The 23,246-nt window shown below is 47.1% G+C and overlaps 1 protein-coding gene and 1 pseudogene across 1 annotated transcript; one reads left to right on the top strand and one right to left on the bottom strand.

Annotated features, from left to right (window-relative positions):
- Positions 1-383: 383 nt before the first annotated feature.
- Positions 384-18,628, bottom strand: LOC124685204 (annotated as a pseudogene).
- A 1,270-nt stretch (positions 18,629-19,898) lies between these two features.
- On the top strand, positions 19,899-22,160 carry LOC124671005. The gene is made up of 5 exons (XM_047207456.1): positions 19,899-19,956; positions 20,045-20,377; positions 20,478-20,563; positions 21,835-21,928; positions 22,030-22,160. The coding sequence occupies exons 1-5, from the start codon at positions 19,899-19,901 to the stop codon at positions 22,158-22,160; spliced, it is 702 nt and encodes a 233-aa protein (XP_047063412.1).
- The last annotated feature ends 1,086 nt before the right edge of the window (positions 22,161-23,246 follow it).

Below are 23,246 nucleotides of genomic sequence, written 5' to 3'. Positions count from 1 at the left end.
GACGGGACGCCGGCCGTTCCAACGGCTTTTGGGAAGCGAAACATTTCTTCCGTTCTGCAGCCCTGCGGCACTGCCTCGTTGCTCTCAAGCTCAAGTACGCAGTCTGCGGTGCCATTTTGTAGGTTAAAAGCTCTATCGACTTCTCTGTAATTCGCGTCATGATTCATGCTGACTGCAGTTACACACAAGTTTCAACCAAGTTTTTTCAGGTTGCACTGACCAAGAATTGAGCTTAATTGCAAATGTTCCTCGCAATTTTAACTGGCCGTGGTAACACTGTCAAGAAAATAAACTGCCAGTCACCACAGAGCACACAGCGCCACATAATGTTTAGCCATAGCACGCGTCAAATAGTACTACTAGCGTCGCCGACACTGAAGATATGATCATTTAAAAAACTGCTTAGATGTGTCAAAAAAATATACTGAAACTGGAACCTGATATCTCCCTGTAAATGCGAGATCTATCTACTGCAGAAGGACATCACATATCTGAGGCCTTACAAAACCAACTAAAAGTTTCCTAATGTAAAGCCAATGGCAGAAGAACGCTAAATCAGATGGTGCTACCGGGGTGCTGATTTCGGCCCCGACAAGCACCTCCCCAGGTTAAATGTGACAAAGCATCCTATTAACCACTCTTCGCAGTGGTATGGTGTTTCGGCTCAACTGCCCTGGATAGCTTGAATTGCCATTTCTCTATCAAACCTCCAAAAGTACCAGGAAACAGAAGAGGGCTAACCATCAACTGACTGAACGTTATCTTCAGTTTCCTCCACAAGACATTCCATGGGTAACCTAAAACTTAAGCAGTACATGGCCTGCAACAAACATCAAACACCACAAGAAGTTACTGCAATTAGGCTTACAAACAAACACTAAAAAAGAATCAAGAATTCCTCGTTACTTCCCAGATATTGCTGGAAACAGAAAAGTTTGGTTTGGGCCAGGCAAAGTTTACCATGTGTCGATAATCAACCCAAACAAGCAAAACTGTTATTAGTGGCCAAATGGATTATCATGTGTCGCATAGATTATTTTGGAATAACTGATCTGTGCTTTATGCTTGTACCCTCTTATTCCCTTTGTCACAGAAATATATATCATCAATACTGTTTAAAGATAATTCTGGGTGTGCATTTACAAAATTTTGGTCTGGGTCTTACACATTGTGCTTAAAGCAGGAGAAAGGGAAAAAAGACAGTACAGGGCATGTGGTAAGATCAATAAACATTTGAAGTACGCACAAAGTCTTGCAGACAATTAGTATGGATATTTAAGTATACAACCTACCTTGTTAGGTGCAACATCACGAACCCGATGGAATATTGGTTCTGCTATCTTGGCATTCAGTTTATTTTGTGCTTCCTGCAAAGAGGGAAAGAGCTGTTAAAAGAAAATACAAATGCCTTGCAAAAATAGATATAAGCATATAGATAGTGTTGCCTGTTATGGATCTATGGTATGATAATACTAAGAAATAACCAAAGAGGGATAGACCTACACATAGTATCAATTCTTCAGATTCACTTGAACGGATGAAACAATAACAGTGGATCCAAGGTAATGACCCTTTCCAGCATCTCTTTTGAACAAGTCCACTAAAACAATCTGCATAATAGATGCAGATAAGGAACTAAATACAGAGCAACAATACATGTATAAGAATTTAACTGTTCAATAATATTAAATCAGTTGCACCAAATATGTACAAGAGAATTACTAAATGTTTTGTATAGACAGCAACACCAAAGGTATTTTATACAGAAAAAGGAAATCCTCTTGTTAGGGGAAACTTTCATTTCTACTGGGCTGAACCAAATGTGCATATTAACGCAGGACCATGATCTAAGAGGTTAATATGGCTGACAGGTTGGGATATTTCCAGAAGCAGGGATGTTACACTGCTATCCGGGAAAAAGTTGCATGTTATTTGCAGTAAGCTAAATTAACTACTATGAAATTGCATAGTACTACATAACATGCTGAAAACTGAAAAGAACCCTGCCCCAAAACACAGAGAGAGGATATGATCACTAGACCGGGAGAAATTAGGAGATGAAATAACATTACCGAGAAACTGAAGCGCAGAAGCAGGGAGATTCATTACTACATGATCAATGTGCTCCCATGGCTTGACAGGTAGTGGCCCTGAGCTTTTTACTTTCTTATTGTTCCTCTTTTTTGTTTGATTGGCATCCTCTTCTTGGCAGGCAACATCACCTATAGGAAGCATAACATTGTAACTCTACGACAAGAGACATAATAGCAAAAATTGCCGCGCTCATCAAGCCTGTTATCAATTGGATTAAGATGCTGGCCTCACTCATACAGAAGTTTCAGTTAACATATAGTCCCAGGATATAAATACTTTGAAACATTGAGAAAGCAGATATACTTCTAGCAGGATTCCTACAGACATTACATACAATGTAGTTACCTTCATTAGATGTTTCTTGACGCCTTTTCGCAGTGTTCACCAAAGAGGAGTCATCCAAACTCTCCTGGCAGACCTCTTGTACATCTATTACGCAACAGAGTTAGATTGAGTTGAGCAAAAATTCACCAGAAACCAGCATGCAGAGGAGATAGGGGGTGCAGAATGTACCATTATTGTTACCATTTGGCATAGAATGTTCATTAGCAGAAACTGTTTCTCCAGAGGAACAATTAGCAGCAGCAAATTGGGACTTAGCTTCTGGATCAGGTGCTATCATCAAATTTTGCATGAATACTCTAGCATCCATGTTATGTGTGAAGATATAATCCTCCACCTTGTTAATCTTTGCATTTATTTTAAGATAATGAACACTGTCTGGATTTAAATCATTTGCATATACAATACATCCTTTCTGTCCAGCTGGGACTGAAAATGGCCCAATACCAGCAAACATGTCACAGATCACATCTCCTTTTTGAAAAGAGAAACCAATCGGATGTGCTCATGCTCAAGCCTCGAATTCCAGTAGACCAAACCATAGTCAAGTTTAAATGTAGCACCATACTGTTTGACTTCAGTCACCATATCGTTCTTCCCTGCTAGAATCTCAAACTTCGGAACTCTAAATTTGTTTGAAATTGCCCCAACTTTATTCACCACTGTTTGAATCCTTGGATAATTTTTCTGCATATAAGCATGACAGAAAACATTAGCTGAAGAATGGATGTCTTTACTATTAAAGTGAAACATGCAATGTCACAATTCGTTTGATGTCACACTTCTATGATGTCACACTTTCACTAATTTACATACGAAATACCACCGCTTGCATGCAAATTATCTATTATTTGTTAGATTTACCGATAACGCATGCAACCTTATCTACCCAGTGATGCTCAACAACCAGCCATAACCGACTCGCCTTATGTGTGGAAATTGCGTCTCATTTCTCCTCCTAGAGTCTCGTCGGTTATATGGTACCAAAAATATCTCACAGCGCACGAAAAAAATCAGATCAATACGGAGAGGATGTGGCAACAAATTGAGAGGGATCCATGTGCCGCCGCTTGCATCTGCCACCAGGACCTTGTCCTCCGGTCAGTACGCAAGCGCGCTCGTTACCAGCCGAGAATGGCTCTTTGGTGGGGCGAGGTGCGCAATGGAAGCTCCAACGTACAGCGTTTCATCGCGGCCGCAGTGTGCGGCCTTTTGGGGGCGTCATCACTTCTTGGTCGCCGCCAAGACCAACAGGATGTTCTGGCAGAACGCCACCATGACTTTACGGCAATGACTTCCTTGATCAGGGGAGCGGCTGTGGCTCTTCACGTTCGTAGGTGCGCGGCGCGCCAACAGATGCTTGTCACCCGCGACCGCGTCATCGATTTGTGCGTGTCTTTGAGTCGGTGCCGACATGTCGACTAGCAGTCGTTGCTATGCTCTCCGCCACCACACCTCCGTACTTACTATCGGCAGATTGGATGACAGGTTCGCTCGCCTCAATGCTACCGTCCGCTGCTCCGTTGCCAACATGCCAGCATCACGGCCTACCTATGCACTGAGGACGCCAGCTACGACCAGAGGTGCACAATTCTAAAAGTAAGATCAATCATTTGTGTACTGTGAAGCTTCTTCCTCTATTTCGTAGTCCAGCCGTCCAGCTCATATGCAAGATGATCTCCCAATCCGCCTCGCCTGCTGATCTTCTATTTGCTTTCGCTTATCCGTGGTTGATAGGTTCTTGATGAAATTTCTCTGCGAGTTAAGTGTTTGTGTTAAACTTCTGATTGCAGAAAAAATGCGATGAGGGGGAGTTTGTTACATTGCCAAACCACCAAAAAAGTGGGCCATCGCAACTGATTTGCCCCGCTCTCGCTCATCTATCTTCATCCTCTCCTCTCCCCTTCGCGCCGTCGTCATCGGATCTATGCTTCGGCCACCAAAGTTGTTGATGTGGCTCTCTCCATCTTCCTTTAATGGTGTTGGATGATCACACGGCGGAAGGTGGCTACGCAACATGGCCGGTCGAGAACAGTTGGAGGGAAAGAGAAGCCAGGTTTGCGGAGGCTGCAGTCGTATTTTCTTGGCGAGGTCAGCGAAAGAGAATCTATATGAGAGGCAGAGTGGTTGTTGCATCCTCTTTGTGCCCATATGTCCGTCGTGCTCTGTCTCTCACTCTCATGGCAAAAAGTCAGGCCCCCCTTATGTTGTTGCTGGCCATGAGCCCATGACCAACACAGGCGGGACACTCCCCTTGCACCAGAGAACTCTTACTGCTCTTCTAATCGGGAATTAGTATTCATTGAGAGATCATATGAATGATTTATGCAGTGCAAATGTTTTCTCCTTTGACATTATTGCCAATTTCTTGAGAAGGATCCTGAAGAATTGTGTATTGGTTGCTGAATTGTGAGCTGCACACTTTCTGGAACTTTCTGAAAATAGGGAAATTTGATCCCTGTTTCCTAATGACGTTTTGTTGGAGAAAGATGCTGCCATTGTCAAGGTATTTAAAGCTTGTTTATCCTTGTAGCTATTGTAAGATGCAGATGTTGCATTGCTAATTATTCAACCTTCCACATTATCATATATTGCTGGTATAGGAGGACTGGAGCCTAGAGGAGTCTGTGTGACAGGCAACTCAAGTCAAGAAGCAGCTCAAGGTGGCAGAAGTGGAGCAGTACATGGTACTTAAAACTAATGATTTCTTGACTTTTCTATCACTATACAAATTCTAGATGCATGAAGATAGAATACACGAGGAAAGATGGTCAGTAACTTAGTGGTCCATCTCCATCTGTCTTTTCTTGTGTATCTCTACATGTTGTTTGACATCAACATGCTTCATAAGTGAAAGGCACGATTTATTTGAATTCTTATTCTCAAGCTTGTATAGTGAATGGTATGGTTTTGATTTTGGTGCAAGCCCACGTTAAGATTCTTCAGTTACACTACCAGGCACTAATGAAAAATATGGTTGCCAAGCTACTGTCAGCAGAAGCTGGGCCATTTAGCATTCCCACAACAACAATTGCAGGGAATGCCCTGTTTTGGCTATCACTTGTAGTACTAATCAACGCATTTCAATCACAGGTGCATGGTCTGAGCTGGGAATTGGGGTCTCGTTAGGGCATGATAATTAGCTACCTGTTGGGCTTCTTAGCTTGGAGTATCTGATCGTCAAATGGTCAACTAATAAGTACTGTATCGCGATGTGTTCAACTAATAAGTACTGCATGTCGCATAATTTTTTCTTCAGTTAAAGAGGACCAGTTGAACTCCGCCCATGTTGTCTCAACATAGCCGGTCCCAAGCCCGGGTAAAGGAGGAGGGTTGTGATAGGCGAGGCGAGCCAACGTAAAAACCCAGCCACTCTTATGGAGATGAAACCCAAAGGAACCTCGTTGGGGCGTAACCCTCTTAGCGACGCGCCACATCGGAACCCGGGTGTGGTGTCAAATGGGCAAGGGCCGGGCCGTCACCCCCTTGGTGGCGCGCCGTATCTTGATCTGGATACGGTGATAAGTGAGCAACGGTCGGATCGCTGCATCCTTAGTGGCGCGCTGCACCGACGCCCCGGTGTAGTAAAAAATGCGCAAGGGTCTCCGCATTTGACTCGACGAGTGCGGAGGGTAAGGAAGTTAGCCGAGCCTAGGAGGATACGGGTAAGTTACGGGAGTTAGTTGATACGGCGGTGAGGAGGCGTGTTGATGTCCTATGTGTCCAAGAGACCAAATGGAAGGGACAGAAGGCGAAGGAGGTGGAGGATACCGGTTTCAAGTTGTGGTACACGGGGACGACTTTAAACAAAAATGGAGTAGGCATCTTGGTCAATAAGAGCCTCAGGGATGGAGTTGTGGACGTCAAGAGGCAAGGGGACCGGATGATCCTTGTCAAGCTGGTTGTTGGGGACTTAGTCCTCAATGTTATCAGCGCGTATGCCCCACAAGTAGGCCACAATGAGAGTACCAAGAGGAAGTTCTGGGAAGGCCTTGAGGACTTGGTTAGGAGGGTACCTATTGGTGAGAAGCTCTTCATAGGAGACCTCAATGGCCATGTGGGTACATCTAACACAGGTTTTGAAAGGGTGCATGGGGGCTTTGGCTATGGCATCAGGAACCAAGAAGGAGAAGACGTCCTGAGCTTCGCTCTAGCCTATGACATGGTCGTAGCTAACACCCTCTTTAGGAAGAGAGAATCCCATCTAGTGACGTTCAGTAGTGGTCTACACTCTAGCCAGATTGATTTTGTCCTCTCTAGAAGAGAAGACAGACGCGCTGCATTGATTGTAAAGTGATACCTGGAGAGAGTGTTGTCCCTCAACATAAGCTGGTGGTTGCTGACTTTCGCTTTATGATCCGTGTCCAGCGGGGTAAGCGCGCCAAAGTCGCTAGAACGAAGTGGTGGAAGCTCAAGGGTGAGGCATCCCAGGGGAGAGGGTTGTTAAGGAGGGCCCTTGGGAGGAAGGAGGGGATGCAAACATGATGTGGACGAGTATGGTGACCTGCTTGCGGAAGGTCGTTGTAGAGGAATTTGGGGTGACTAAGGGAAGTAGAAGGGAAGCTAAGGATACCTGGTGGTGGAACGATGAGGTCCAGAAGGTTATTAGGGAGGAATGACTATTTCAGATGCCTATATCTAGACAGGAGTGCAGCTAACATGGAGAAGTACAAGGTGGCGAAGAAGGCTGCAAAGCGGGCGGTGAGTGAAGCAAGGGGTCGGGCGTATGAGGACCTCTACCAACGTTTAAACACGAAGGAAGGCGAAAGGGACATCTATAAGATGGCCAAGTTTAGGGAGAGGAAGACGAGGGATGTCAACGAAGTCAAATGCATCAAGGACGGAGAGGATCAGCTTCTTGTGAAGGATGAGGCGATCAAGCGTAGATGGCGGGAGTACTTTGACAACCTTTACAATGGAGAGGTTGAGAGCTCTACCATTGAGCTAGACGACTCCTTTGATGATACCAGCATGTGCTTTGTGCGACGTATCCAGGAGTCTGAGGTTAAGGAGGCGTTAAGGAGGGTGAAAGGAGGCAAGGCGATGGGTCCTGATGGTATCCCCATCGAGGTGTGGAGAGGCCTTGGAGACATAGCGATAGTATGGCTAACTAAGCTTTTCAACCTCATTTTTCGGTCAGACAAGATGCCCGAAGAATGGAGGCGGAGTACTTTAGTACCAATCTTCAAGAACAAGGGGGATGTTCAAAGTTGTACTAATTACCGTGGAATCAAGCTGATGAGCCATACTATGAAGCTATGGGAGAGAGTCATTGAGCACCGCTTAAGAAGGTTGACAAGCATGACCAAAAAACCAATTTGGTTTCATGCCTGGGAGGTCTACCATGGAAGCCATCTTCTTGGTACGACAGGTCGATGGAGAGATACGGGGAGCAAAAGAAGGACCTTCATATGGTGTTCATTGATTTGGAGAAGGCCTATGATAAGATACCTCGGAATGTCATGTGGTGGGCCTTGGAGAAACACAAAGTCCCAATAAAGTACATTACCCTCATCAAGGATATGTATGATAATGTTGTGACAAGTGTTCGAACAAGTTATGGCGACACTGATGACTTTCCAATTAGAATAGGGCTACACCAAGGGTCAGCTTTGAGCCCTTATCTTTTTGATTTGGTGATGGATGAGGTCACAAGGGATATACAAGGAGATATCCCATGGTGTATGCTCTTTGCGGATGATGTGGTGCTAGTCGATGATAGCCGAACGGGGGTTAATAGAAAGTTAGAGTTGTGGAGGCGAACTCTAGAATTGAAATGTTTTAGGCTTAGTAGAACTAAAACTGAATACATGAGGTGCAGTTTCAGTTCTACTAGGCATGAGGAGGGAGAAGTTAGCCTTGATGGGTAGGTGGTACCGGAGAGAGACACTTTTCGATATTTGGGGTCCATGTTGCAGAAGGATGGCGATATCGATGAAGATGTGGGCCACCGAATCAAGGCTGGTTGGATGAAGTGGCGCCAAGTTTCGGCGTACTCGTGACAAGAGAGTGCCACAAAAGCTAAAAGGCGGGTTTTATAGGACAGCTATCCGACCTGCGATGTTGTATGGCGCGGAGTGTTGGCCAACGAAGAGACGACATATCCAACGAGTTAAGTGTAGCGAGAGATGCGCATGTTGAGATGGATATGTGGCCACACAAGAAAGGATAGGGTACGGAATGACGATATACGGGAGAGAGTTGGGGTAGCACCGATTGAAGAGAAGCTGGTCCAACATCGTCTCAGATGGTTTGGACATATCCAACGGAGGCCTTCGGAAGCACCAGTGCATAGCGGACAGATAAAGCGTGCTGAGAATGTTAAGAGGGGTCGTGGTAGACCAAACTTGACATGGGAGGAGTCCGTTAAGAGAGACCTGAAGGTTTGGAATATCGACAAAGATTTAGCCATGGACAGGGGTGTGTGGAAGTTAGCTATCCACGTTCCGGAACCATGACTTGGCTTCGAGATCTTATGGGTTTCAACTCTAGCCTACCCCAACTTGTTTGGGACTGAAAGGCTTGGTGGTTGTTGTTGTTGTTGTTGTTGTTGTTGTTGTTAAAGAGGACCAGTTGCATAGTCAAATGATCACTGGAATAAGGGTACCTTCTATTTTTCATTTTACAGGAGTTGCAACCACACCACAGCTTCACCCGCAGCCACCCGCCCTAGGAGGTGCTCCTCTACGCGTAGGAGGCAGGAATTCCGGTGAACGCACGCAAGGTGCAGAATTTCCCGTGGACTCAAGTTACATTGTGCTGAATGGGGACTACTTGCGCGTGTTCCGCTCCTGGAGCTTCTTACCGACGGTGAGGAGCAAGGCGCCGGAGCTGAAGCCACCTGCCCCAGTGCTCCTCCGCAAGGAGGAGGCAGGAATTCCGCCGTACCCATGGCCTTCACGAGGACAACCTGCTCGAGCTCCAGGTCACAACATCTAACCATCAGATCGAGGTAAACCCTTTGGGGCAGCCATTGCTTCAAGTAGTCTGCGGCCGGTCATCTGATCGAGGTAATTCGTTTTGAGGGTGGCCGTTTCTTGGCGTCGTCGGCCCGCGGTGCCTGAACCTCTGGGCGTCCCTCCTCTCCTTCCATCTACCGTGCACTCTTTATTCCTCTCTGAGTTTTATATCAGCCTTGCATGCAGCCGTTGATGGGATGAGAGCGGCAAATCAATCGGCAACTGACCATCGACCTACAACCTATATGTTACGGGTAGATGGAGTGGCTTCGTGTGCTGCTGGCTTTAATATTCTGGTGCAGATGGAGCGCATGACTTTAATATTCTTGTGCGGAAAGGATACTAGCATGGTCGGTTTCAAGGTTACAGACTTTTTTCGTTTGCCAAAATTTAACCCAGTTTTTCATCTGTTTCATGTGCCACCAAAACTTAGTGAAATCGCCACCACTTTAAATTGTTAGAAAATTTGAGAACGTGTATGGAAGAAGGTACTTCCGAATTGAAGAATATAGTCTTCAGAGATTACAGCTAAGCTGCTAGGAACTGACAAGTAGTAGATTATCAGATCATCTTCTGTGGTTCAAGTGCACCCAGCTAGCAAGATCCTCTCGATTCCCACCGATTACAACTTCCTGCTTCAAAGCATATTCTCTCAAGCAACAAAGGGCGCATTGTGGCAAGGACATAATGCACCCTACAAGAATTCTGCCTTTTAGACATCGTTCAGTTCCTATGTTTGATGTTACAGGTTATGGGTTATGTAACAGAATTCATAATTCTTCGCGAAAGAAATTAGAGTTCAAAATAGTGGAGAACTTACAAAAGAAGGTTATATTATTCTCTCTCGGGAGATTTGTACAGAAAAGGAAAAAAATGAAGTTCAAGTGGATGGTATGAAATCTGATTTTTTAAGATAATGGTAATTCATTGTATCTTAGTTTGAAGTTAATTTATATATATACCCTTATTTTATTTACAAAGTTAGGTGTCTGAATGTATCTTCGAAATATAGAGATTATTTTTGTAATTTATCTCATTGTTCAAATATTGCTCATTTTTCTATTTGCCTTTTTCAGAAATCCTCTTATTATAGATCGCAAGCCAATGCACCGAGTTGTGCACCATAAAACTTGAAGGAATATCTCAACTCACCAAAAATAATTGAGTTTTACACAACCAACAATTTTAACATTGTACGAGACTACTAAAATATCAAATGTACCTCAGCGAGTAGATCTTAGTTAATAGGAGATCAGTACTTGTGCCTATGACGTCCACTTCTATCTTTTATCAAAATACACTTCTTGGAAACTCGAATCTCAATGTTTTCAAAATACTCTGTAGCTATCAATCACTTAAATAATGTTTACATGTGTGGGAAAAAATATCACTTGATGGGCCGTAGCGACATAGGCATTTAACTAGGCCTGCATTTTCATTTTCGTCGTCGCAACAGATGATCTGTGTGAAAAATGCATAGAGAGGACGGGCTCCATGGAGCCCTTTTTGATTATTATTTTTGAAATCGACATTTTAAGTTCCACAAAAAAACCAAAGAGAAAATATTGATGTTTATAATGATGTATTCTATGGTCCTGCCAAATCGCAATGCGAAATAGTTCGTATTCCATTCTACACAAAAATGACAAAATACGGAGTTCTCGAATTTTACAGTGTTCATTACACAGATCTGCAAATTTGTCATTTTTACACTGCCCAGAATACTTAATAATCCGCATTGGTATTTTGTACACATATAGAAATCATCATTATGTATATCTAAGTTTTTTTCAGATTTTTTTACAAAATACAGTTTTCAATCTTTTGTTTTGAAAACCGTACTCCATGGAGTCCGTCCATCATATTGATAAATGAACTGCCGTTTTCATCTGTTATATGAACTGTCGTGTTACAACTGGGCATATGTGACAGCTCTACTACTTAGAGTTGTTGCTACTCACACATATAGTGGACACACAGACTCAAATAGAACTGAATGACACGAGCAGTTTTTGGTGCAGCAATAGAAGCTGCGTTTTCTTCACTCACTTGGTTACTGCTTGGTGTTGAACTGATACAATGGGGTGGGCTATTTATACTACTAGTGAGCTACACAAACCAGCTCACGTACTACACTTCTGGTGTGAACACTTGACTAGTGGAAGCTGAGAATGTCAAGCCGACTTATCCCTGCAGGTTTCAGGTTTATCTTCTATTCTTCTGCAGCTTATCACCTTCTAGCCTTGTCAGGTTATCTCCTGCAACTCTGATTTGCCTCTTGCCCACTTGCCCTACTTGCTGATCCTAGTCATGCAAGGATTCTGTTCACACAGAGCAAACTACTACTACTAGTAGATGCACGTACAGGTGCATGCCTTATTTGTGGCTAAGCAAACTTGCTACTACTACTCTACTAGCAACATGATTAAAACAACAATTCTCCCCCTAATCTAGTTGCTGTAGAGGTTGATGACGCCAATTCTTTCCCGCAGATTCTGAAACTGAATGCGACCAAGTGCCTTGGTCAGAATATCTGCGAGTTGGTCTTCTGTGCCGATGTACTCAACCGTGACAGTTTCATCCTCAATGCAGTCCCTGATGTAGTGGTACCGCGTGTCGATGTGCTTGCTACGGTCATGGTACACTGGATTCTTGCACAATTGGATCGCAGACTTATTGTCCACGAGCAGATCAGCGACGAGAGGAGCAGATCCCAGCAAGTCGCCGAGCAAACGGCCGAGCCAAACACCTTGACACGCCGTCGTCGCAGCTGCGATGTACTCAGATTCGCAGGACGACAATGCCACCACCCTTTGCTTCTGGCTCTGCCATGACACTGGGCAATTTCCGAAGAAGAAGAGTGTACCTGTAGTACTCTTCCTGTCATCGATATCACCCGCGTGATCTGCATCGGCTGTAGCCGATCAGGTGTGCACCTTCCGGCGCGGAGGAGAACGAACAGCCGGTGTCGATCGTCCCCGCAATGTAGCGGAGCAGGTGCTTCACAGCACTCGGGTGCTCCGTGGTGGGCGCTTCCATGAAGCGGCTCACCATGCCAACGGCGAAGCCGATGTCCGGCCTCGTGTGCACGAGGTAACGCAGACTGCCGACAATGCTGCGGTACAGCGTGACGTCGACCGGAGGATTCGTGCTCCTCTTCGAGAGCTTCAGCCTTGGCTCCATCGGCACATGAGCTGCGTTGCAATCAGCCATGCCCGCCTTTTCGAGCACCTTCGTTGCGAAGGCGCTCTGCTTCAGCGTGATGTGGCTAGGAGCCTGACATACCTCGATGTCCAGGTACAAAGTGAGCAAGCCCAGGTCGCTCATCTTGAACTGGCTGCACATCTGCTGCTTGAAGCTTGAGATTGCAGTGGTGCTTCCTCCTGTGACGACGAGATCGTCGACGTAGACGCCGAGCAAGAGCCGTGAGTCACCCTCTCCACGAGTGTACACGGCATGCTCCGAAGCACTCCGCACGAAACCGAGTGACACCAGCACGGCATGGAGCTTGGTGTTCCATGCGCGCGGGGCCTGACGGAGACCGTAGAGTGCCTTGTGGAGGCGCATCACCTTGCTCGAGTTGTTGCCGTCGACGAATCCTCGGCGGCTGAGTCACATACACTTCCTCCCCCAAATCACCGTTGAGGAATGCCGTCTTCACGTCCATGTGGTGGACCTCCCACTTGAATTGGGCAGCGACGGCGATCGGGAGCCCGACGGAGTCCGGTCGCGCAACGGGGACAAAGACTTCATCGAAGTCAATCCCTAGCCGCCGGACGTATCCCTTCGCGACGAGCCTGGCCTTGTGCTTGAGGACGTGACCGTCGGCGTCACGCTTGAGCTTGAAGATCCACTTCAATCCGATGGGCTTGTGACCCGGCGGCAGATCAGCAAGTGACCATGTCTGGTTCTCCTCGATTGACTGCAGCTCATCGACCATGGCGAGCCGCCAATCTTCGTCTCCTTCGGCCTCGGCGAGCGTTGCTGGCTCGCCTGTGGGAGTGAGGAGGAGGCGCTCCGCCCGCCCTGGATTCTCCTCATCTGGGTTGAGGAAGTCTCGAATGTTGCGGTAGCGAGCGAGACTTGGGTCAACTCCAGCATCTAGATTCTCAATGCCTCCATCTGCTGGTGGAGAGACGAAACGCACGGGCTGGTCTGATGCCGCAGAGATGGGCCGACCCACCAATGGCGGCCCAGTCGGAGCCGATGCTGCCTGTGGTGACGGCGAAGGAGAGCTTGATGCAGGTGCCGCTTCAACTGGTTTCTCCGACGGTGTTGCCGTTGGTTGCGACATCGTCCAACTCTCCACAGCGAGAGTGGCGGCGCCGTCATTGTGCTCTCCCCAATCCCAGCTCGCGGCCTCGTCGAAGATGACGTCTCGGGAGACATGGAGGCACTTCTTCTCCGGGTCATATAGGCGATACGCCTTGCTTCCTTCCTCATACCCAAGCATCACCATCGGGCGGCTGCGGTCCTCAAGCTTCTTCAAGCCTCGGTTTCGTCTCCTTCGCGTATGCCTTGCGGCCGAACACACGAAGAAAGTGAATGCTAGGTTTTCTCGCCATACCAGGCTTCAAATGGTGTCTTCCCTTCCAGTGCTCCGTGTCAAGGATCCGTTCAGGACGAACACCGCCGTTGCCGCCGCTTCTCCCCGAACTTAGCTGGGACGGATTTCGCCTTGAGCATGCTACGGACGGCGCCGATGATCGTCTGGTTCCGCCGTTCCACTACCCCATTCTGTTGTGGAGAATAGGGGGCAGTGAGGTGACGCTGGACGCCATGCTCTGCGCACCAATCGGCGAACTCGTTTGCCGTGAACTCGCCGCCCCGATCAGTGCGGAGCACGCGCAGAGGACGTTGCGTCTCCTTCTCCGTCTCGGCCTGAAAACGCCGAATTGCCGCAGCTGCCTCATCCTTTGACCCGAGCAGTGTACAACCACATGTACCGGCTATTGTCGTCGACGAGCAAGAGGAAGTACTTCTTCCCTCCCGGTGTTGCTGGCGAGATTGGACCGCAGAGGTCACCGTGCACGAGCTCAAGAGGCTTCGTGGCGCGGTACTTGGTTGCTGCGGGAAATGGGGAGCGCCGGTGCTTTCCCGCGATGCAGGCTTCGCAAAGCTGCTCGGCGTGGCTGATGGTGGGGAGACCCCGCACCACTTCCTTCCTCGACATCTTCTCGAGGCTATCGAAGCTCTGATGGACGAAGCGTGAGTGCCAGCGCCACGCGTCGTCGTTGGCGTGCGCCGCCGGACACACCGGCCGCACGATTTGGAGGCTGCGCCACGTAGAGTCCGTTCGTCGTCCTTGGCACCTTGGCGATCGGGACCTTGGCACGATCGCGGACCTCCATGTAGCCGTGCTCGACGTGGGTGGGGTACCCGGCTCGTCTAGCTGCCCAATGCCGACGATGTTCGACTTGAGCCGTGGGATCCAGTATACGCTGGCCAGCTCGTGATGTCGCTCGTTGTTGATGACGAAGAGGACGGTTCCGCGGCCACAGATGTCGACAACCGATCAGTCGCCGAAGCGCACCTTGCCGGAGATAGTCCTGTCCAGCTCGGCGAAGACGCTGTCGTCGCCGGTCATGTGGTTCGACACTCCCGTGTCAAGGTACCACGCTGCGTCAATGTCGTGCGCCGTGCGCCTGAACACGACGCGGGTGCGCTCCTCGTTGAGATACACCTGCTCCCCCGTAGGCAGTGCAGGTGGATCAGCCGATGTCGAGGAGGCCTGCACCAGCGGTGCAGGAGAAGCGAGCTCGACGACGGTGGCCATGTGCAGCTCCGGGTCTGCTTTTCCGCCATTCTTGTCCTGGATCAGGTGCGCCGCCGCAGCAGCTTCGTCCCGCTGCTTCTTGCGGCAGTCACGCTTCCAGTGCCCCTTCTTGCCACAATAGTGGCAGTTTACGCGGTCAACGTTGCCGCTGGAGCCTTGCGATAGCGAGGACTTGGGCGGCGGCTTGCCACCCTTTTGTCCACCGCCACCGTTCCCGCCGCAGTCGCCGCCTCGCCGCTTCCTCCTTCGTCCTCCCACCGCTTCTCCGTCGGCAACAAGTTGCCGCCGGAGGCAGTGGTGCCTCGCTCGGGATTCGAGCGATCCTCGACGGCCCGAAGGTGTCCGACAACCTCTCCACGGTGAGTGTGGCCGGGTTCATCATCGTCTCCATCGAGAAAGCGATCCGCACAAACTGATTAGGGACGACGAGAGGAATTTCCTTACTATCTTCTCATCATCGCAGGTATCCCCGAGGGAGCGCATGGTGGCGGCGAGGTTCGTGATGCGCAACCCGAACTCGTCGATGCGCTCGCCGTCCTTGAAGGCGATCGTCTCAAATTCAGTCCGGAGCCGCCGCATGCGTGAATCGCGCACACGATCGTTGCCCTGGTGCTGCACCTTGATCGCCTCCCACGCCGCCTTGGCGCTTCCCTTCCCGATCAGCATCGGATGCATCTCGGGTGGAGTGGAGCGGAGCAGTGCCGCCAAGGCACTGCTTGTCCTCTCGCCGAGAGACTGCGGCGTCCTCGATCGCGTCCCGGAGCGATGCCGCCTGCGAGTTCACCTCCATCACCATGGCCCGAGTTGGTGTAGTCTCCGCGCTTGAGCATCGGGAAGACGAGGCTCGTACCGCCGCCTCCGCCGCTAGTCATCTCGCGGATCACCTCCCGCTGTACCACGACCTCGCCCCCGCCGTGTCGCACCCTGCTCCGTCCCCGACTTGGCGATCGTCGTCGCTCGTATGCCGGAGGAGGGGTTGCGGACGCACGCCGCTGCTGGAGAGGTGGTGGTGCCGACATCTCCCAGGTTGCTCTGATACCAATTGACAGCTCTACTACTTAGAGTTGTTGCTACTCACACATATAGTGGACACACAGACTCAAATAGAACTGAATGACACGAGTACTTTGGAGCAGCTCAAAGTTGCTGCGTTTTCTTCACTCACTTGGTTACTGCTTGGTGTTGAACTGATACAATGGGGTGGGCTATTTATACTACTAGTGAGCTACACAAACCAGCTCACGTACTACACTTCTGGTGTGAACACTTGACTAGTGGAAGCTGAGAATGTCAAGCCGACTTATCCCTGCAGGTTTCGGGTTTATCTTCTATTCTTCTGCGGCTTATCACCTTCTAGCCTTGTCAGAGTTATCTCCTGCAACTCTGATTTGCCTCTTGCCCACTTGCCCTACTTGCTGATCCTAGTCATGCAAGGATTCTGTTCAGACAGAGCAAACTACTACTACTAGTAGATGCACGTACAGGTGCATGCCTTATTTGTGGCTAAGCAAACTTGCTACTACTACTCTACTAGCAACATGATTAAAACAACAATATGAACTATCGGGCATTTTCATTTTAGACGCCAGCCTATAACAGGCCATTTTCATTTTTGATGAGCCGCCACATAAAGCTACACATTGAACACAATAATAAAAAAAAATTGTGTCCTTTAGTTCCGTACGTATAGAATTGGATAAATTTGTTATGCCGTGGCGAAGCACGGGCATTCAACTAGTAGGCAAACTATTCTAGAATGTTATGAATCATTTCAATATTTCTGCAGTGCCAACTGCTTTACAACTCTGGTTTCAATTTACTTTAGCCTATTTTCATGTGAAAGTTGCAAGGTAAACCCGCTCATATCTGCGTTTAGGAGCGGTATAAAGGTAAAAGTAAAGTACGGGCAGGACCTTGCACTTTTTTGGGGGAGGCCTTGCACTTATATGAATATATGAAGTATGTAAATGCAACATGATGCTAAGTGAATCTTTTTGCAACATTACGGAGTAGTGCTACTCTGCATTGTCCTTATACATGGAGAAATAAATTCAAGCAGTAGTTCATGTTAATGAGCAAACACTTTGCTCCAAGTTAAGTATCCTTGATTATGTAGGAATTTGGATATGTGCAAGTTACTCATGGAAAAGAAAAAAAAAGACAAGCAAGCAGCCTTACATCATAGATAACCTTTGCTATGACATCTTTGTATATTAGCAAATCATCAGGTATGTTTAAGTGGGCAACATGGCCTGCAAAATTCATTTAGAGCACTATCAGTAACAAGAGCAAAGAAAAAAAAGGAAAATAACAAAATCAAAGCTTCATGAAGTATAGTCAAGTATTACTTAACAATTGTTTCAAACGAAGATGGCACCTCTACCCCTGCAGGCAATAATTGCTTCAGAATATGGTCTGCGCGAAATAAAAAATATTAGCATCCAACCAACGACATTTTTCATCTATCAAAATGAAATCCTACAAATACAAAGAGTGGAGGGGTTAAAAGTAGTATTCGAGATGAGCAAGTCAGAATTTTTTAAGAAAACTAAATTGCCATCTATTCATTTTGTAGTATATACAGAAACACAGTTGAGGGCAGACCACAACATCATTATAGGAATCGGATCAGACAGAACAGAGGAGAAACTGACCAGCACTCCAGTAAGAATAACCAAGAGTCAACGTGTATGGTACAACATCAACACTGCACAGCTGCTTCAATGAATCGCGGGCCTGCTCGGTAATGTCAGACAAATCTACACATACCAAAAATAATGAACATAAGATTCTTTGGATAGAAGCATAAGAGAACAGAAACGTTAGTACATTTAAGTTTTTGTTTGACAGCAAAAGATGTCAATAAGCACAGCAAAGTACAGAAAGTGTAGCTACTAGCAATATAGACATGAACAACCAAATGGGCTTAACAAGTCTTAATGCTTATCACCGCAATCAAGCTTTTACAGTAACTTTTTTTTTTTTTGGTAACTTCTGAGAAGCAAGCTGGGTGCCGTTCTTACAGTCGTCAAGAACAATGGACAACCATCTCGCAAGTCAAAATAAATAAATATCTGATTGATTCCAGGGAGAGGTCAAGGCATACCGGGGTTCTGGACCTTCTCCGACAGCACGACGAGCCTGTGCTTGTCACTCTCCGGATCCTCGACTACAGGCTTGACCCGCGGCATGTCCAGCAGGCACCTATGAGGGCAACGAAATTCAGCTATGCATTACCACCAGAGCTACTAAACACGAAGGATGCTTTGAATCCGGGAAATTTTGTGGTATCAGGCTCCATCCGGAATCATTGGATCATAAATAGGGTGACGGGACGGGGCGGCAGGCGTTACCCGGAGCGGAGCAGGCGGGTGACGGCGGAGGCGAGCTCGCGGGGGATGCGGAGCGCCAGGAGCTGCAGCCGCTGCTCGAACTTGCTCTCGTCCAGCTTCTCCATGGCCGCCCACACGCGCTCTACCTCAGGTTTCTAGGGTTTTGGACGCCAGGGCAGCAGGCGGTTGCAGCCGACGGTAGACCGTGGACCAGGTCAGAGACGAAGACAATGAAGGGATGGCGAAGATCCGTGCGAGGTGGGCTTCGGCCCATGCTGCCGTTGCTTGAAGCGTTCGGGCCGGGCCCGGCCCAACCAGCATGCTCTTTCCTCGAGGGCCCGGCCCGCCCCAACGGCACTTTCTGGAACCCCGCACGCACCGACCCAGCAAAATCCGACCGTTGCCGCTCCCCGCCCGCTTTTCCTCCAACCGCGCTCCAGCAAAATCTATTTCCCCAATCTATTTCCCCCAAACCCCAAGAACACAAACCCCCGCACACGTAAGAAACCAAGAAAATCTTCTCGCTCCGCCTCCGACGGATCTAGCCTTCGCCGCCCCCAAGCACCGCGCCTTTCCCTCCGGCCCCTCCCCGCCGCCGGCGACCTCTTCCTCTCTCCCCTGCCCTCCCCGCCGCTAGATCGGAGATCGATCCGGATTCAAGACTCATCCCTCGCGTCGGTAAGATCTACACTTCCTCGATTGGGTTCCGCGTCTCCCTAGTTGCGCGAGGTTGTGGGCAGCGAGTTCCAGACCCTAGCTCTCCTGCCCTGCTGCGGTATCCCGTCCGATTCGTGCAAGCGCTTCTGTTATGGTGGCCGCACGCGTCGTATGCGCCGGTTGCGAATTACTACTTTGTTGCTAGCATCGCGAAAAATCCGATCATTCTTCTATGTGGTTCGTTCGCTTCTTCTTCATCTTGGGCGTGCATCGACGCGGTGTCTTGGGATCTGTTTCTGTTATTCATAGACGCGAGAAACCTAGTCTTTCTAACGCATACTGTTAGCGGAATTGCTGACTGTCAACGTAAAATCTAACCGAGATCTGGTCTGCCTTCGCGAAACAGTTTGGTCTGGTGTTAAATCTTGTGCAGATTGCCATCTCTGTACAACGCAAATAGGGTAGATATTGCTTCTGTCTTCTGATCTGATTGGTATCTGTTCTGTTAGGGGAATGATGATGTTAAAGTAAAATCTAGTTGAGATCTCGGTTTGCCTTCACAAAACAACGTGTTCTGATGCTAAACCCTATGCCGATTGCGATTTCCCTTTGTATATTACAATAGCGTAGCCGAAGTCGCTTTATATCCCTCATGCTGTCTGACTAATTTCCCTTCTCCACCATTTTCCTCCATCCAGGCTTTCGAGGTAGAGGGATAAAGGCTTCTGCCCTGCCGCCATGGCTTTCGCAGCTCCAGCAGCTGTGTTTCTTGACGAGAACCTGCCAATCCATAGAGGTGAGGCGGCTTTTGGCCCAAACTAATTTCATGGCACGGGAGTTTCCTGCTGTAAACATCTGACATACTTGTTCCTGATGATGTGCAGGCAAGAGGGCTGATGGGCTGAATGCCAAGCCACTGAAGCCATCAGCTAAGCCATCAGCCAGGAAGGCCCTGCGGGACGTGTCCAACACCAGCAAGCCCCTGCGGGATGTGTCCAACATCAAAGGTACCGCCGCCTTGAAGGACAGGTCCGTCCTCAAAGACAAGTCTGCTCTGCGTAGCCAGGAAACCGTTAAGAAGAACCCAGTGAACAAGACTACAATCTTTCCTGATGAGGCGACCAAAAAATGTCATGACTGGGCCAAGGGTGGCGTGGAGGGCGCCCACTTCACTGGGAATGATGCTCAGAAGTTGGACAGTGACAAGATAAATCAACGTGAGAATCTGTGTCTTATAGTTGCTTTATTTGCCTGTTCATTGGTGGGTGGAACTTTTCAATATGTACATACATGTGGCTGATTATATCAACTATGCAGGTGTCAAGAAGAAAGTGGATAAAATAAATTCAGCATTGCGTGACTGGCCAGATGTGATATTTGATCCTCTGCTATTTCCAGCTAAGGTAAGCCGCCGACATACACGGAATTTTTACAACTCCTATACAGATTATTTAGAACTCCTGTATACTTCTCCAGGCATTTTGCCAGTTCTTGCATTAACACTTCGCAACTATTGGTCTCTTGGTTCTTGAACTGCCAAACTTGTATCCAGACAAACTAATCTTGGTAAACAGGAAGAATGTTTATCTCACTATGCTATTAATATCTATGATACTCTGTTTTCTTTCAGAACCATGCATTATCTAACCTATTGAGCTATGACTTTTCCTAGGACATCATATAGCATAAAAGACATAATCTTAAATGATTATTTGTCCCACTGTTGCATGATTTATTCGTTCCACTGTTACATGATTATACGTTCCACTGTTATATGATTATTGTTCCACTGTTACATGATAAGTCAACCAGGAGAGTTTGATGTGTAATGTGATCCTTTCATGCCTCTTTGTTCTTGCTATCTCTACAAGCAATACGTACAAACAACATGGACTTAGTAACAAGATGTATCAGCAATACGTACAAACAACATGGACTTAGTAACAAGATGTATCAGCAATAAGTACAAACAACATGGACGTAGTAACAAGATGTATCATGTATGTATTTAGCAATACGTACAAACAACATGGATTTACCAACAAGATGTATCATGCATGTACTTAATACTTAGATATACTTTCCACTGTCACTTGATAAGCCAAGACAATCAGGAGAGTTTGATGTGTAATGTGTTCTTTTCATGCCTCTTGTGTGGAGGAACTATATTATTTCTTCTACCACAAAAGCATAATTAACGCTATTTTGGTTGGCAACCTTGTTCTTGCTATCTGTAGAAGCAATTAAGATGTACAAACAACATGGACTAGGAAACAAGATGTATGATGTTGCTTCTGAATTCGTATAACTCTATGTTGGATGTATATTTGAATCTTTACTTTCTACTGTACTGTTTGCCAGTAGAACTGAAGGAATTTGCTTTCCATTATATGTATGCCAGTATAACTCTATAGGTGTCTTGTCTCAGTGCAGTTTCTTTATTTTGCATTTACCCCTGATGACTATATGGATACTGACATCTATAAACCAGTAGTCATTCCTTAATTTGTTTGGTATGTTGTAACCGGGTCTATACAAGCTACTGCACATATATCCTGGTTTGTCATTTGTTCATGCTCCAGTTAACAACATTTCTGGTTTATGTTCAGTTTTCCCCTCCTTTAATTCATTATGTTGATACCATAAATGCAATATCTGTTTGTTGATGATTCAGGCAGTTGCACCGTTTTATGAAGAAGTAAACGTGCTGGAAATGGAGCCTGAGATTCTTCCAGATGTCACCAGCAGCCGTGGTCTCTCAACTTCAGGTCTCTTTCTTCCTTGCAATGATGCATTTCTCTCAACGATACTGGCAATCTAGAATTTATGTCAGTTTTCTCACATGTAACTCGTGTACATTTGCATCCAGGCAATCTTGCAAAGCTGGCTCAAGATTATTTCGGTGATGACAATTACCCATTCCTGGAGAGCAAGCCTGTTGAGTTTCAGCTGAAAGACGAGGCAAGTTGTCATCCCTGGAGCCTGGAACGAATGAACTGAAGACATATCTGTCCACCTGAAAAGTTCAAACACTGTTGCTGTCGCTTTCTTTGCAACACTGCTTGCTCAGGAGCCGTATTAGAATGCTAGATGTTGCTCTCTTTCTCCCGTCTGTTCTGATTGATGGATGTGGTGTGAGACGTGCCTTAAGATTTCAGCGTCTTTGTTAGCGGAAGCAGCTCGGCTTCCTGTTTGTTTTGGCTGGGACTCTTTCCAGTGACCTGTAAATGTTTGTGCGAGAATTAAGATGTTGCAGGAAATTTAGCCGTTTTTGTGTCGCCTGTTGTGAATTTCTTGATCTCTGATTCTCATCTCAAGTCGTAGGTAAGTGCAAGTTTTTTTTTTTTGCGAAAGTAAGTGCAAGTTAACAGAGTGTATTGGCAAGTGAAATTAAACGGAACTGTTTTGGAATGCAAGGCAGCTAAAGTAATTTCTACAAAGAAAAAAAACTTTTCTTAGTGGATAGATGAAGTAAAGTCTTTTTTACACTAGGACCAGATCACATTAACTGGCAAGGAACTTTTTCCATGTCTCGATCAGTCTATCCCTTGCCGTATGTCACATTTCTCCCGCGTCGTGGCTGCTCCTGCCCGTTGTAGCCGCCCAAATAGCAGTAGTGGGAGGAGCAAAAAAAAAAAAAAAAAAAAAAAAAAAAGTAATCGGCGTGTTGTTCCCAGATGGAGAGCATTGCCCAACATGCAGACCTCGCTATCTCGATTTTGGAAGAAAGGTACTCGTATTTATCTTCCTTTTTTTTGCAAGAGCAATAAACCATACTTATCCCAGACTGGAAAAATGGAACACCCAAGCCGTGGCAAGTTTTTCGCTTTGCCAGTTCACACCTCTACACTCGGTGATCATGACTGCTGGCGATGGACAAATGGAACGAACCCCCAAGGCGACAGGAAAGCAAAGGGGGAAGCTAATACACGGTGAACTGCTTTAGGAACTCGTACCATGCTAGTCAAAGGTTTAGCTTAATAGCCAAATTAGCCGAGACTACCCTGAAAAGTAAAACATCTGGTTAGAGAAATAATATTGTGGTAGATCAGCTGGATGCATTTTCCGTTCTAGCCACTCAATCAC

Source organism: Lolium rigidum, chromosome 1 (assembly GCF_022539505.1).
Source record: "Lolium rigidum isolate FL_2022 chromosome 1, APGP_CSIRO_Lrig_0.1, whole genome shotgun sequence".
NCBI lineage: Eukaryota > Viridiplantae > Streptophyta > Magnoliopsida > Poales > Poaceae > Lolium > Lolium rigidum.
This window is presented reverse-complemented; position numbering and strand designations above follow the sequence as displayed.